Source organism: Colossoma macropomum, unplaced genomic scaffold (genome assembly GCF_904425465.1).
Source record: "Colossoma macropomum unplaced genomic scaffold, Colossoma_macropomum, whole genome shotgun sequence".
In the NCBI taxonomy this organism is placed as follows: Eukaryota; Metazoa; Chordata; class Actinopteri; order Characiformes; family Serrasalmidae; genus Colossoma; species Colossoma macropomum.
In genome coordinates this window covers 39,431,171-39,448,385 of record NW_023494805.1, presented here as the reverse complement: position 1 = coordinate 39,448,385, position 17,215 = coordinate 39,431,171, and the positions used below count along the sequence as shown (strand labels likewise).

The 17,215-nt window shown below is 39.3% G+C and overlaps 1 protein-coding gene across 2 annotated transcripts; it reads left to right on the top strand.

Annotated features, from left to right (window-relative positions):
• The first annotated feature begins 3,517 nt into the window (after window positions 1–3,517).
• Window positions 3,518–16,436, top strand: aldh9a1b (aldehyde dehydrogenase 9 family, member A1b). 2 transcript variants are annotated; one of them, XM_036597218.1, is made up of 12 exons: window positions 3,518–3,654; window positions 4,500–4,679; window positions 4,870–5,015; window positions 6,162–6,291; window positions 7,202–7,336; window positions 10,131–10,327; window positions 11,444–11,584; window positions 12,189–12,377; window positions 12,470–12,557; window positions 13,914–14,055; window positions 15,081–15,193; window positions 15,687–16,436. In XM_036597218.1, the coding sequence occupies exons 2-12, from the start codon at window positions 4,502–4,504 to the stop codon at window positions 15,779–15,781; spliced, it is 1,554 nt and encodes a 517-aa protein (XP_036453111.1). In that variant the 5' UTR covers window positions 3,518–3,654; window positions 4,500–4,501; the 3' UTR covers window positions 15,782–16,436. The 2 variants fall into 2 exon arrangements, with proteins under 2 accessions (XP_036453111.1, XP_036453112.1); XM_036597219.1 differs by having other exon boundaries at window positions 4,472–4,679.
• Window positions 16,437–17,215: the final 779 nt, after the last annotated feature.

Below are 17,215 nucleotides of genomic sequence, written 5' to 3'. Positions count from 1 at the left end.
AAATGAGTTGATGAAGCAGCGTCTTGTTACAAAAATGATAATAGCACATTAGAGCCATAATTAATCTTTCAGTACTTTTACTTTCGATACTTACGTCCATTTGAAGGCAAATACTTTTGTACTTTTACTCAAGTGGAGGTCTAAAGGGAGGAACTTCTACTTTTACTGGAGTAATATTTTACCTTGGGTATCTCTACTTTAACTCAGGTACATGGTTTGTGTAAAAAGTCTACGTCAGATTCCTGACGTGTTCTTTAACCACATAATTGTTCACACCTTTGTGGTCCTGAGTGTGTGTAGATTCTGTTTTTACCCAAGAACAAATCCAAAATAAGAGACACTGGTGAACGTCAGAATCTTCATGAAAAGTGGGTTTTAAGAAGAAATTTCTTCTTAAGAACGGATAGCGAATGAAGCTCAATGTTTTTCTCCATTGTTGAGAATCACTGTCAGGTCAAAGTTTATTTATATCGCCAATGGTGCGGTGGCAAGGAGGAAGAAACCTTGGGAGGAACCAAGAATCAAAAGAGGAACCCATCCTTCTCTGGTCGACACCGGATACATCCTTCTACTTTCTAAAAGTAAAGTTCTGGGCGAGTGATTAGAAACTATTTTAACTTTTCGTTTTTATCCGTTTAGCTCCATTCACTCCCATTCATTGAGGACTCACTCGCAGGGGCCCTCTGGTATTTTGCAGTCCTGTTTTTGATATAACGGGGGAAATAGGAAGTGGCCAGGCTCCTCATAAACCAGCTCTAGTTTCTTTTCAATCCCAGCACATCATCTTTGTCTGTTGCATTGAGAGTGGCGCAAAAGGCACATTGAAATCTGATTTGAGCAGCCAGAGCGTCCAGACTGACACACATCTGTAAAAATCTGATTGAAATTGCATATCAAACCAATGTGGTTTGGTTCCAACTTGCAAAAATCAGGTTTTCATGTGATTTTTTGCTGTCCAGACTATCAAAAAATCAATGTGGATAATCCAAAAATTGGATTTGGGCTGGCAGACTGAACAAGGTCTTTGTGCTCTTGAGTGTGTGTAGAGTCTGTTCTTACCTAAGGACAAATCCAAAATAAGAAAACACTGGTGAACGTCAGAATCGTGGTGAAAACTTCGTAATGGGTTTTAAGAAGACATTTCTTCTTAAAAACAGTTGTGAATGAAGCCCAATGTTTTTCTCTATTGTTGAGATGCATTGTGGGATGTCACTGAAGGACAAATGTTCCAGTGCACCCTTGTACAAGGCCAGTGTAGGAAACTACACATATTCAACCACAGTCTGTGGAAGGAAATTGCGCAACCAGATTAGATCATAAGGGGACTAGATTTACTGGAATCACTGCGATGCTCAGCTCAGCTCTTCCAGAAAACCTGTGATATCACACATTAAAAAGGGGATTCTGCTGATATTTCAAAACGTCTTCACAAATGAATGGTTGATATGTGAACAAAGTCATTCAGAGTGGTTTGGTGTGAAACGCTCCGTTCTAGAGAAACCTACCGAGTCTGAACTATTCACAGTGGTGGTGATAGGAACCAGACGTCCACCTCTAAAAGCTTCCTCACATCACATTGATTTATCAGTCTACTCAGGCTTTAGCAGAGCTCAGTAACACTGAGGTTAATAACTGATCATCACATTGATTTATCAGTCTACTCAGGCTTTAGCAGAGCTCAGTAACACTGAGATTAATAACTGATCAACACATTGATTTATCAGTCTACTCAGGCTTTAGCAGAGCTCAGTAACACTGAGATTAATAACTGATCATCACATTGATTTATCAGTCTACTCAGGCTTTAGCAGAGCTCAGTAACACTGAGATTAATAACTGATCATCACATTGATTTATCAGTCTACTCAGGCTTTAGCAGAGCTCAGTAACACTGAGATTAATAACTGATCATCACATTGATTTATCAGTCTACTCAGGCTTTAGCAGAGCTCAGTAACACTGAGATTAATAACTGATCATCACATTGATTTATCAGTCTGCTTAGGCTTTAGCTGGAACTTCACATGTGTGTATATATATATATTAAATTGAGTGGCTAAGTATTCTAAAAGTATTCAAATAAAAATGTTAAGTTCTGTATAGTGCCTTTACACATGTAACTTGGACTGAATACAGATACTTAATTTCTGTATTCTGAATATTTACTCCCAATGACTGTATTCTGTTATATCCCAGCCCTGGTTTTAATTACCCATCAGTCAGCAGTCTACAGAGCGCATCCAACTCAAATGTTGACTACACACTTAAACCACATGGTTCTTCAATGGTTCTTTAGTAAAGGGAAAGGTGCTGTTTGAAACCATGACTTCTATATAGAACCATTTCATGCTTAAATGGTTTAATGCATGGAGAAATCATTCTTCAGATTGATGAATGTGTATGGTTCTATGTAGACCTTTCTGAAAATGGTTCTATATAGTACCAAAAGGGGTCCTTCTATAATAATAATAATAATAATAATAATAATAATAATAATTTTTATTTATATAGCACTTTTCATGCCGGTGGCAGCTCAAAGTGCTTTACAGACAGGTGATAAAACACAGTTATACAAGAAATCAGAAGTATTTATTTAGAATCAGAAGAAAATGAAACATCAAATTAGAAGATTAAAGTTTCATATTTCCATAGCATTATTATAGATTGAGATTTATTGTCACAAGTTTGACATCATAATAGAAGAACCTTTTTAGGGGAACCATTTCACCATTTAAGCATGAAATGGTTCTATGTAGAACTCATGGTTCTAAATAGAACCATTCCCTTTACTGATTACTGAGTGTGAGCCTTAACTAAAAAATTAAAAAGCTAATAAACAGCATGGAATTAAAACTAAAAATGTTAGTGAACTGTGGTTGCCAGATTTGGTAATGCAGGTTTCAGACAGTTCTGCTCAAATTTAATAACGTGCAAATTACCTTTTTCACGCAAACATCCCCCCAGAGTTAAATTATCCAGAGTTTCGCCCGTTTTAAGACGGATTTCAAAGGTTTCTTTAATTATAACCTGCTGCATCAAAGCAAGTGAGGGGATCAGCGAGGAAAAGGCACTCGATGTTCAGTGTCAGAGTCCGTACGCTAGATGGCGCTGTTGAAGAGAACACCAAAACAAGGCCACAATCGTGTTATTTATTTTTTTTCATTCCACACTTTTTCAGGTCCATAATTTTTATTTCATTTTTTAAACAAATTTAGGTTCAACCTGAGGTAAACAGGATTCACGTTTTTAAAGCAGCATTTTATTGATATTTCACGGGTCTAAAATTCTTTATCACGGCAACAAAACTGCTGCGAAAACTACAATTATTTTTTTATATTTCAGCCAGTTTTACAAGTAGTTGTTCTAATTTTTTGGTGAAATTCGGTATTTGATGCACCTTTGCACCTTTTATTCGTTTTAACAACAATTCAAGATAAAAATAAGTTGAGCATCTCCTTTTTCGCGGACTCTTTAAATGACGTTTCCCACCACAGCCAATCAAAACGCGCCGCTCCATACGCCCCGCCCCCAGCCAAAGGACATGGCCGCAGAGTGTTTACTTGCGAAGAAAGTAGAAAGTAAATGAACAAACGAGGAATCTTTCCAGAATCTGCAGGGTTTCGGTCCGGTTCCGTCCATTTACTGCAGAGCTGAGTAAGTCTGTCCGTGCATTGCTCATGTCAAACGTCTAATCTGACCAGTGGACTACTTTATACAGAGTTTAGTTAAGAGTCGTCTTGACTGTAAAGCCATTCATTAACGCTACATATTGGCTGTTGCACAATGACGCTGTCTTTATTAACCTCACAGGACTGCAAACTGTGCGGTAAAAGGGGAATTTAACCGATTTTTCCAAAATTCTACATAATTTAATGTTTGAGATGTTAACAGAGTCGTTCAGTGTCGTTTGGTGTGAAATGCTCTGTTCTAGAGAAACTTACCAAGTCAGAATCGTTCACAGTGGTGGTGGTAGGAACCAGACGTCCACCTCTAAAAGCTCCCTCACAGAAAGTGATTACGTGAAATAGTTATGAATTCAATGCCTGATGCCTGACACACTGTTTTACGATAGTTTTGTGATAAAGTTTGGCTTAAAATGTATTTTCATCCATTTATTTTAATCCATTCAAGGCAGAGGCTGTTGTGAGGCAAAGTAGTCCCCAATAAAAATGTACTTTTTTTCACATTTATGACTGTTTTACCATCATTATCATCACATATAAAAACTCAGAAGACACATGTAGGTTCACTGGTGGTTCTAGATAGTAAATAAAATGGCTATATCTGTGTTGTAGTCATGGTGACTCCTGGTTCCCATCACCACCACTGTAAAGAAATCTGAGTTTCTACAATCAACCATTTCACACCAAACCAATTAATCTCAAAGACTGAATTATTCAGGAATTCTGAAACATTGGTGAAGTTCCCCTTTAAGCTAGATGAGGAAAAAATGTTTAAATGTCATTGCAAGGTGTCCAAAGTGCACTTTTGGCCCCCAGTCATGCACCTCTTGGCCTCCTTGCTGACCCCTTGCCCTGGTGGTCCTGCTTTTCTCACCCTGTTGAGGAGAGCATCTTCAGGGACCATGCAGATAAAAGACCCCCTCAACTTCTGGGGCGGCCGCAGGGTGGAGCTCAGCGATGTGACGGGTTTGGAGCCAGTTTATGAGCCCGCAACAGGTAACCATTCGTTACAGACTGTTTAAAATAAATGATTAGTGTCTCATTGCTCAACTGGACTTTGTCTGGGACTCATGTGACCAGGTGCTCTTTGGTCCTTTGCTTGTTCAGTTCACAAGAGCGGATCACTGACTGACCTTTAAGTGGAAGAGCATCATAATTGATGTGGTTTTCTGTGTTGTGTGTGAAGGACGTGTACTATGCCAGCTGCAACCATGCAAAGCAGCCCAGGTTGATGAGGCTGTGAAGAGCGCTAGCTCTGCTTTCACAGCGTGGAGAAAGATGGCCGGCATGGAGAGAGCCAGGGTCATGCTGGAAGCGGCCAGACTGATTGAGGTGAGCTCAGCTAAAGGACATCTAGATAAAAAATGTCTTTGTTGTCTCAATTCCAGCGTATAAGGTTCTGGAACAGTGTATGGCACTGAGTGGAGGGAAAATGACTCTCCATGAACAAGAAATTTTATTGCTAAAACAATTTCTAGGGAGATTTTTACCCTTCGAATCTCTATTCCTGAAGCCCCTCTGTCATATCAGTGAGATAAGTAATCCTGTTTCAGCAAGTATTGTATTGAAGTTCAGTTCAATGCAGAGCCGTCTTAAGCATCATTTATCCCACTGCTTATCTTGCCTACTATATTTGTTTGATAAAATGTTATTTGAAGGCCCCACTGGGACTTCATAATGCAGGCATAAGCATTGAATAACATTTAAAAAGCAATATTTAAGCATTTTGTAAACAGCTTATATCAGTATTTATGAGACGCCAAAGGTTTTTAGGTTAATACAGTATTATTTAGTTCATAAAATATCTTAAAGCTCAAGTAGCATCATTCCCCACGTCGTAGCTCTACAGTTACAGACTGTAGTCCATCTGTTTCTCTGCATATATTGTTAGCCCCCTTTCAGCCTGTTCTTCAGCAGTCACACCACCACCACGTCAGTGTCACTGCAGTGCTGAGAATCCACCACCCAAATAATACCTGCTCTATGGGGTCCTGACCACTGAAGAACAGGGTAACAAAGTATGCAGAGAAACAGATGGACTACAGTCTGTAACTGTAGAACTACAAAGTGCACCTATATAGTAAGTGGAGCTGATAAAATGGACAATGAGTGTTGAAACAAGGATGTGGGTTAAATGAAGCAGCTGGTCAGTGTATGTTTTAAATGAGGTCTCTGCCTTTTAAGCTCCATTTTTTGGGAATGATGCTTAGTAACAGTGGTAAAAGCAATATCTCTTTAATTTTACGCTTGTAATGTTTTACATGTTGTGTAATTTTTACATAAACATTGTTTTGACACTTATGTCAAAACAATGCCATTTTCTATATGGCATTTATGTTATGTATTGCAAATACTGACATAAGCTGTTCATAAATACTGAAGTCTTGCTTTTTAAATATGTTATTTAATGCATATGTGTTATAAGGCCCTCAATTAGGTCGCTTTTAAATAAAGTGTTGCTGTTTGTTCTCACGATAGAAAAGAAGAGAAGACATTGCCGAAGTTGAGGTGGTCAACAATGGCAAGTCCATCACCGAAGCTCGACTGGACGTGGACTCGGCCCGACTGTGCATTGAGTATTTTGCAGGGCTGGCCACCAATATGTCAGGTTGGTTAGCTGTCTGAGTGTGATATTGCTATTTAATATAATCTTTTAGATGGATGCTATCACTGGTCACTTTATTGGAAACCCCTCCCATGTAGCTTCACATTGCTGGTGTACAGTTAGAGATGGTAGCTCATGATGCTCATGTTAGCCATCATTTGGTCCTTCATCAGTGGTCAGTTTCTGACCACAGAGCTTTTCGTGGCTGGATATTTTTGGATGGTGGTCCAATCCTAGCAGTGCTCTAGGGCTGAACGATATGATGATATTTTATTGTTGTCATGATTAAATAAGTCACACTATGCTTTCCTGAGAACACTGAACATGTTTCATTGTAAAGTGAGCATCAGGCCTGTTTAATTGGTATTTTATTGCAGTGCAGATTATAAAACATATCAAAATCATTGTAGTTGTAGGTTTATTATTGTTATTATAGCTTTTTATATGTGGCACTACAGATTCTATTTGTTCCAACTTACTAAATCTCAAAAAACGAGATATCGTGTATTATGAAAATGTTTGGATATAATATGTCGTATCGCCCACATCTAAGTGACACTGACCCACCCAAATAATATCTGGTCAGCAGCTGTACTGTGGTCAGAAACTGACCAGTCATGTTTGGGGTAAAGGGGGGCTGTGCAACAAATGTGCTACAATGTATAACTGTACTCCGATACAGGGAACCTACAAGGTAGGTGGAGCTCATAAATTAGATTGTGAGTTATCATGTATCATTACTGTCTGGGAGCCTTGGGTTAGAAATGCATGCTATTTAGTTGTTGTAGTGTCTAAATGATGGATATACTACTGTAAGTGCAACGGCAAACCCTGTTAAATGTCTTGTTCATATGCTGTAGGTCCCTGTTGTTGTGCACATAATGTTAATGCATGTAATGGTTACCTTTCTTAGGGCAGCATGTTCAGTTACCAGGAGGATCGTTTGCTTACACACGCAGAGAGCCTCTTGGGGTGTGTGTGGGAATCGGAGCCTGGAACTACCCGTTTCAGATCGCTGCCTGGAAATCAGCCCCAGCTATCGCCTGTGGTATGAAAACATCTGTCCACAAATTAAGCTTTTGGAGTAGTTTGGCATAATATCACATTTACACACTTTTCCCCTCACCCAAAAGCAGTTGATCAGCCAAGACACGGTTGCATAGGCTACGTTCACATTACAAGCCTCGTTGCTCAAATCCGATTTTTTGCTCAAATCCGATCTCTCTGACACGATGTTTCACACTCGTTTAGGTAAGTGATTCAAATCTGTCATTAATGTGAACGAACCGGCGTCCTGAAATGACCCTCATGCGCAGATCCTACTCAGTACCGTCACGTGAATGAATCACGTTCATCATCAGCACAAACTAACGAGCAGAACGAGCTTCGCTGAGAAGATAATTAACTCTGATCAGCTCTCAGCTTCATTATTAGAGCGAGACGAAGGAGAAATAGAGCTGCTTTTCCATCGTTTACAGGCTTTAACTTCTGTTCGGCACTGCTGCCATGGTAACGCTGATTGATGGCGCACGCGCAGTGGAAAAAAGCACATGAATTCCGATCTGAGCGTCACATTAAGGTCACATGGCCACAAATCGGATACGTATTTAGGACCACATATGAAAGTGGCTCAGGTCGGATTTAAAAAGATCAGATTTGCGTGTCCACACAGCTCTGAAAACATCAGGTCTGAGTCACATTAGAGCAAAAAATCAGATTTGTGCCACTTCGACCTGGTAATGTGAACGCAGCCATAGTTTTATACTGGTGCTAAGAGGCTAATGTACCTAATTATGAATGGAAGGTTATATCTTGCCTCTTTGCCTCATGCAAGCTGCATTTTAAATTATTAACACAAAGTGTGCGGAGTAGTTTGTGACACTTAATGACATATTGCACAAACAAAAAGCATGGATTTTTTGTCTTTTTCATAAGACCAGTGTTTCATACAGTGCCTGAAACCACATAAGTGAGTATATTAGGGACTATATTAGGTACTTAACAACTCAACAGGATTAGAGGTGGGGTGTGATGATTTAGGCATGCAGTTTACAATGCAAGGTAGTACATCGACTTCACTGGTGTAAAGTTAGACTATCCAAAATTAGACCTAATTTGGACTCTACATGTGATAGGTACAAGCAAGGCCCTGCACGTTCACTACTTATCGCTGCTGTCGGGAGAAAATCTTGTATCTCCATTTTTGTAATTTTTCATTTTTTGACATAATTTGAAAACGTCTGTTGCTCTTCACATTGTGCGTAAATTCCTTGATGAATGGACCAAAACAAACGGCCCAAAACGACTTGAAAAAAGTCTGGTTCCATTGACCTACATTAAAAGTAAAGTAGGTTTTTTTCTTCTCCTGTAAAGTTACCATTTTGGAGATACGAGGTTTTCTTCTTACAACAGCCATATGTGTCGGGACTAGGTGCGATTCCCACTCGCTCAGAGCCCCAACATATGGATAATTAAACACTAATCTGTTCTATAACTATGTTTCAGTTCTTTAATAAATCTGATTGCTTGTTCTCATCATAAACGCAAAATGAAATAAAGTTCAGTCAAAAATAAATGAAAGTTGAATAAAAGACTTCAGCCGTTGAGTTCTTTTGGAAGGAAGGAAAAGGCCCTCTTCTTCTTCCAGATAACCAAATGCAAAGTACATCACAGAAACATCCTTTTTTATATCCTGTTTGGGGGCGATGAAGTAATCGCCCCCTCCCTTTCACATTGTCCCATATCCTTTTGATTCCCATTATTTCCTGATTCTCCACTTTATTTGGAAACCCTTATTTCCAACCGCACCTGACCTTGAATTTTATAAAACTTTCCATGCTTGGCTGTACCAAGCCGCCCCCATCCTTTCAAGGCTATTAATTAGCTCTTGCCTTATTAAACTGGCTCCTTGTCAGCTTGCCTCACTCTTTGGGGGTCAGCTTGTCCTTACAACAGAGTACACTGGCTTCTAGATGCTTCTGAACTTCAGGGACTCTCCAATACAAAAATCCCTTAACTTACACATAGCCAGGCCTATCCTTAGTGAGAGGATTAATACACTTTTGTTAATCAACTTTTAAGCATATGATTATGGATTTCCTATTGATTATAGTAGTAATATATTCATTAAAATACCACATATGTTTTGGACATGCCCCAAGATTACATCGCGTTTGGAAATCTATTTTTTATACCTCTCTCTAAAATTCTGGAGGAACCAATAAGTTACTCTCCTTATATTGCATTATTTGGTGTTGCACCTCCAGATACCCAACTAAATAATTATAAATGCAACATATTGGCCTTTTGTACTTTGCTGGCCAGGCGATTAATATTGCTTAGGTGGAAGGACCCTCTTCCCCCTAATTATTCTCAGTGGATCAAAGAGGTTATGCAGTATCTCAGGCTAGAGAAGATAAGATACTTACTTCAAGGATCTGTACAGAGATTTGGCAACCCGTCCTGACATACGTGGATCAAATGGAAGCCAAAAATGTAACTCCATAATATGCATTTATTTTAAGTTACAGTACCGCAGTTTTTATATAATGTTGGCATTTGTACAGCTTTCTCTTATTGATGTTGGTCTGAAGGGGAGGCGGGTTTGGGGGTATGGGACTATTTGTCTTTTGAATATTGTGAAATCTTTAATAAAAAGACCTTGATCAAAACAAAAGACATGCAGTCTAGCCCAGTGCTTGGGTGATGGACTCCATTTGGGGAGGGAAATAGTTTGATATTTTTCTAAACTATTGCTTTAAAATAGCAAGTGTGTCAGAGTGGGCTTGATTCTAGATGACCACTGGGCTGTTTTGTGTCTCTCTACCTTGTTATTTCTTCAGGGAACTCGATGGTGTTTAAGCCGTCTCCGGTGACCCCGGTGAGCGCGGTGCTGCTGGCTGAGATCTATGCTCAGGCTGGGGTTCCTGAGGGCCTGTTTAACGTGGTGCAGGGAGCTCAGGAGACGGGAACCCTGCTCTGCCATCATCCCTCTGTGGCCAAGGTCTCCTTTACAGGGAGCGTGCCTACAGGCAAGAAGGTACCAAGATGTGAAGGATTGAAGTACGTTTTTTGATGTGAAGTAGGTACACTCTTAAAAAAGATGGTTCTTCAAGGGTTCTTCAGTGGAGAAAATGGTTCTGTATAGAACCATCTACAGCACACTCTCCATCAATTTGAAGAACGCGTTCATGATGTAAAGAACCTTTTAATCATGCACAAGGTTCCTTGAGTGTTCATGGTTCTGTAGAATCATGTTCATTACTAAAGAACCCTTGAAGAACCTTATTTTTTAAGAGTGTGTATTCCTGTAACTGAATTGGTAGAGTATGGTGTTATTCCAACATCAAAGTTATGGGTTCAATTTAAAAAAACAAACAAACAAACAAATCTTCCTTTTACTGTCTGTCACATTGGAAAAGTGTCAACCAAATAATTTAATTTATATAAATCTAAATATATTGTGAGGGTTTTATGCCTTTAAAGCTGAGCGTAGTCCACTGTTGTGCTAATTTGGCACTGCTGAAATAATTAAACTTATTGTAAAGAAATGACCAACTTACAATTTCTTTGTGCACAGTTTCTGACCGTTTCAGACAAAATATTGACCATAAAACAAAAACCAAAAACTAAATTGAAAACAAAAACTGTTCCTTTTCAGAAAATAAAAGCTAAACTAAAACATGTCAAAGCCATAATAACTGTGGACTGAACTTTTTTTGAAAAATTGCCGGGGCTTCATAGGATTTTAAACATTTAACTGACAAGTACCTTTGATGAAATCTCAGATTTGTACAGCAGATGGTGTAGTACTGCCATACTTAAACTCATCAGCTGCTGTGACTCAGATTTCAGAGGTTTCTAATTTGGACTTGGACAACAGAAACTGATCAATCCATCAGTTTTATTGCAGCATTTTTGTTAACATTTGTTAAAACTGAATTTTGCCATTGGACTGAATTACTATTTGGAATAAATATCAGATTTGCTTTTGCTGATTCGAGACTTGACTCAGGATATTGTTGATACTTTAGTGGCGGCTTGTTTGAATCTGTGAACACGCGCTCAAATGTATGCTAACAGTAATAACTCACCAGCATACTGTTTGAAGTTTGGAGGTTGAATGGGATGTTTCTGACTTTGCGTGTTCCCACAGATAATGGAGATGGCCTCCAAAGGAGTGAAGCCAGTAACACTGGAGCTCGGTGGTAAATCTCCCCTGATCATCTTTGAGGACGGTGACCTGGAGAATGCCGTCAGGGGGGCGCTCATGGCCAACTTCCTGTCTCAGGGCCAGGTACTCGAACTTCTTTAAACAATTTTGTCTGTTGCTCTTCTGGTGAACTGAAAAACAATACAACTGGGGGTTTCCAACGTATTTTGATTATCATATGGAGATCATCGCTGCTGTCGGATCAAAACGTCGTATCTCCATTTTTATCGTATTTCAGTTTTTGACATAGTTTGAAAATGCCTGTTGCACTTTACATTGTTTGTAGATTTCATGATGAATGAATAAAAAGAAACAACCCCAAATGACTTGGAAAAAACGTCTGGTTCCATTGACTTACATTAAAAGTGAAGTAGGTTTTTTCCTTCTCCTGTAAAGTTGTCAGTTTGGAGCTGCAAGGTTTTCTTCTGACAACAGCGATATTTTGATGCTCATATGGAGATTAGACTTGATGTTGGGTGTCCCATGTATTTTCATGCTGTGTCCATGTTGATGTTCAACAGTGCTCTGCTGTCTGATAACACAACCTTGCTGGACTCCCATGGAAAGTCAAAGCGGGATTGTCCTGTCCACTTACTCTGCCAATCTGCTCAGTTAAGCAAGCCATGTTTGAGATTTGTTTGTCTAAACCCTTTCCATTCATTTCTTCCTTTATTTCTTTCACTTGTAGGTGTGCAGCAACGGAACCAGAGTGTTTGTCCACAGGCCGATTCTTCCCCAGTTTTTGACGGAGGTGGTGAGGCGAACCAAAGCCATCCAGATCGGAGACCCTCTTCTGGAGGAAACCCGCATGGGAGCGCTAGTCAGCCGGCCACATCTGGACAAAGTGCTGGGATACGTGGAGCAGGGCAAGAAAGAGGTACAGCAGACATCTGCACATGAAGACCTGGTCTGATTTCTTGCAGTTCAAATTTCAAGTCACGCCTCCAGTACTGACTGTGCTCTTGTCAGGGAGCCAGAGTGCTGTGTGGAGGAGAGCTGTTCACACCAGCAGACCCAAAACTCAGAAACGGATATTACATGACTCCCTGTGTGCTTGGTGAGTTCAAATGAGTTCAAACGTTTATTTCAGCTGTCATGACGACAATGTCGCTACATCACTTATCACTGTCTGGGACTAGGGCTGAACACTGATCGAGCTGATAAAAATCCAATATGAGCAGTGTTTTCTGCAAAATACAAAGTAAAGATCCAGTATTGGCAGCGTTTGCTCAAAGGACCAGAAGTCCTGAAGTATCATCCATTGAAGCTGGTGTACAGTTCGTACATATTGGCTCCGTTCCAAAGGCTGCAGCTGAGAAAGGTTGCTCCTTAGTAAACCTGTCTTCTGAAGGCTCCTCTTAAGTACTACATCACGCAAAAAAGCCCTCCAAGGCCACTTTGCCACATCACGGAAGGAGTTGGTGCACAAATGGAGAAAATATCACTCTGCAAAAAATGTTGTCAAGTAAAAATATCTTGAATATAGTCAATACATCTAATATTTCTCCTGTTGAGATTATTGCAAGCTTAATTTAAGATTATTTACATTTTTTCCAGACGTTTTACTTGTTTTAAGTAATTTTATCACTTTATTGGCAGATAATTGTATGTTTTAAGAAATGTACTTGAAACTAGCAAAATTATCTGCCAGTATAGTGAGATAATGTTACTTGATAAAATTATCTAAATCAAGTAAATAATGTCTGGAAATAAGATAGATGATCTTATAATCAGCACACAACCCCTCCAAATGGGAAATATTAGATATATTGACTAAATTTAAAATCACTTCACTTGACAAGATCCCATTTTTTGCAGTGTGTCTACATGAAGGATAAGCTAGAAAGCAAAATGTTGACGTGACTGATGTGGCGTGGCAGGCAAAACAGTTTGTTTCTAATTAATTAAATGCTGTCCTGCGAGCTAAAAACCATTAAACTCATCGAAAGCTGGTGCATTTCACACCCCGCATTCGAGTTTACCCTCTTAAACAGATACACAACTAAAGAAACAGCTTACTGTAAATTTTACTGGCCTTTTTAAACAATATGTAGTTGGTTTTATCCGTCGGCGTTTCTCTTGAACATTCATGAGATCAGAGAAAACAAAGAATTACGGATGACAGAAGATCATGAACGATACTCTCGAAAATTTGTCAGAATGTAGGATCTGTCTGCTTGGAACGGTCTTGGATGATGCGGTGCTCTAGAAATGCAGCCCACCTAGGCCACAGCCTAGCTTTTGGAGCACAGCTATTTTGCCTTATTTGTAATTTGTCTGTATTTCGTTATTTAGTAATACTGCAGTATGAAATAATGCGCTTGTTTGCCCTAAGGATATTTATTTATGCCTCAGTATCTTGTGAAGCCAAATCTATTTCTCTGTGTCCTTCTGCCTCATCATGTGGATGTAGACAACTGCACAGACGACATGACGTGCGTGAGAGAGGAGATCTTTGGGCCTGTGATGTCTGTGCTGACCTTTGATACTGAGGAGGAGGTTTTACAGAGGGCTAACGACACCACCATGGGCCTCGCTGCTGGAGTTTTCACCAAGTAAATTGTTTTTAGTAACCTTGTTCATCAAACAAGCACATTATTTACTTGGACAAGCAAATTAATTAATTCAGTGAATGTCTTTTTCAAAGGTAACTGCAAACTAACTAGATAGTCAGAAAATTAGCTGGCATAGCACTGCACTTGTAAACAGATATTTTGTTTCTCTGCAAATGGATGTAACCTACAAACATGCTTTTCCTTTAATTCAATGCCCAGTTACTCAGTACGCAGCTCCCACCATCATTGTTTCCTTACTAGTTCTTAAAGGGCAACTCCACCAATTTTTCAAAATGTGTGCATAAACATATCAACAAAGTCATTCAGAGTGGTTTAATGTGAAATTCTCTGTTCTAGAGAAACTTAGAGTTAAAATTGCTCACAGTGGTGGTGATAGGAATCAGACATCTGAGGAGTTTAATGTCTCTAAAAACTCCCTCACATAAAGTTATTACAGGAAATTGTTATGAATACAGAGCCTGATGCCTAAGACATTGTTTTACAGCACTTTTGGGATTATATTTTTGGTCTAAAATGTATTTTAATGAATTTATTTCAATACATTCAAGCTGGAGGGATACCTGAAAGGGATAAAAGTCCCCAAAGAATCAGATTTACTATCATTTTACCATCATGAAATTTACATAAAAACCTCAAAAGACACATGTAGGTTCATTGGTGGTTTTGGATAGTAAATGAAATGACTACTTTTGCATTGTAGACATCGGGAGCTGGTATGTTTCTCTACAAATTATCCATTTCACATCAAACCACCCTGAATGACTCTGTATCTCAACCACTGTAACATACACGAATTTTGAAAAATTGATTGAATTCCCCTTTAATGTAAAGTATGTTTAGCTAGATTTATTACTGGCTGGGTAGTGTAATAGTTGGTTAAGAAGGGTACCATACTGGAAACACAAGATGTCTAGTACATAATTAAATGTCAGTGTGTACAAGATTAGTAATTGTAAATGCAGAAGACGTACTAAGATGTTCTATTATGTGTGTTCTCACTCTAGAGACATTCAGAGAGCCCATCGCGTGATAGAGAATCTACAGGCTGGATCCTGTTTCATCAACAACTACAACATCACCCCTGTGGAGGTGCCTTTTGGAGGATATAAAACATCAGGTAATGGACCTCAGTGATATTCTCAAGTACGAATTTTACCGTTTTAATTCTTCAAGTTGACTCTGAAAGGTAAAACTACCACTGCTAAGCCTAATTTGGCCTACAAATGAAGTGGAACTGAGACTACTGTTCAGAAGTATAAGCCATCAGACCGCATTTAAAGGTTATTTTTGTTCATGAACGCAAAATAATTCATTTCTTTCAACCGAAAAGGCCACCATTTCTAATACTTAAGCACTTTACGTGCAGAAGGTGGTTAGGATCAAAGTACTTTGATAAAGTATTATATGTTCTATATGCACTTGACTGCTGATGATGCCCTTGTATCTATCTCTGGAAAGTCTGACAGTCTTAGAAATGTCCAGATCGGTGGCAAAGGGATGAATAATGACGCGTACCTTTTAACGTCTGATGTAAAACACCTTTATAATGTCATTTAAATTCATAACCAAATATGAGTTTTCTGATCGTTCTCTGTCTTCTCTTATTGCAGGTATAGGACGTGAAAACGGCCAAGTTACAGTTGAATTCTACTCTCAGCTGAAGACGGTAGTGGTTGAGATGGGAGATGTGGACAGTCTCTTTTAAACATCAGCCAAACAGAAATAATACATGATCTAATTTTCCTCATCAATACTGAAGACTTGCTTTTCAGACGGGTTTAACATAAACTGCAAGTTTAACTGCTGGATCAGGTCTGGGTACTTTCACATTTCTTCAGCTGGAGATTAACAAGCATCAGCACAAGGTGGTCTTACTATCCTGAGAAAGAGGATGTCCAAAGTGCTTTATCTGATGGCATTATGCCAGTGAGAGCAGTACTGCATGAAAGCTTATCTTTACCTCCTAAGGCTCAGTGAAGTCCATAATTATTGCAATTCTTTGTAAAGAATCGATTGATTTGATTTACAATAAGCCACATGATATACTTTATGATCAAACATACAAGAATAATACATTTACTTCACCAGTATCCCAAATCTTTCGAAAACGTTTTTAAAGATTGCACTTTTTTCAAAAATGATTCAAGTGCTGGAGGTTTGAGTATGATTTAACGACCCCAACATACACATACAACCAACTGGTTTCCCTGTTTGCCTTGTTTACCATCACTGTGCACTGAAGAACTCCATAAGTCCTTTTCATCCATCCATCCATCCATCCATCATCTAAACCGCTCATCCTTCTGGGTCGCAGGGGTGCTGGAGCCTATCCCAGCTGTCATTGGGCGGAAGGCAGGATACACCCTGGACAGGTCGCCAGTCCATCACAGGGCAGACAGACAGACATACACATTCACACACACAATCACACCTAGGGGCAATTCAGCACATCCAATTGGCCTGACTGCATGTTTTTGGACTGTGGGAGGAAACCGGAGTACCCGGAGGAAACCCACGCAGACACGGGGAGAACAGGCAAACTCCACACAGAAACGACCCTGGTCACCCGGCCGGGAAGCGAACCCAGGCCATTCTTGCTGTGAGGCGACAGCACTACCTATTGCGCCACCATGCCGCCGATAAGTCTTTCATAACCACTATTTTATATCTACAGCTGCTCTAATCTTTTTGAAACCATTCAAACATGCAAGACTAACAAGAAATCTGTGTGAGGGATAATTTAAGAACTCAAAACAAATTTTAAGGGTCCCAGTATTTCTAACACCTAGAACAATCTCAAAATCATAGAATATATTGCACTGTGCATAATGAAAGTGTGTATTTTTCCTGTTTTGAAGCATAGTTACTTGTTTGGTTTGTGAAGGATGGCAGTAATGTTGGATGTGTGCATATAAAATTAATGAAGCATTCTACTTTTTTGGAGGCACCAACACCAACTCTGAAATCACTTGAGTCTTATAGCTTAGATTTGAAGTTTTTGTTGATTTTCTATAACTTATTTTCACTTACAAAATCAACAAAACATAAAATGTTATTTGAGAAGGGTGTTCAGCTGTTCATGTGTAGGTATGAGCTTTCTGGTTAAATGTTTTTTTTTGTGCCTTAACTAGAGTTCACT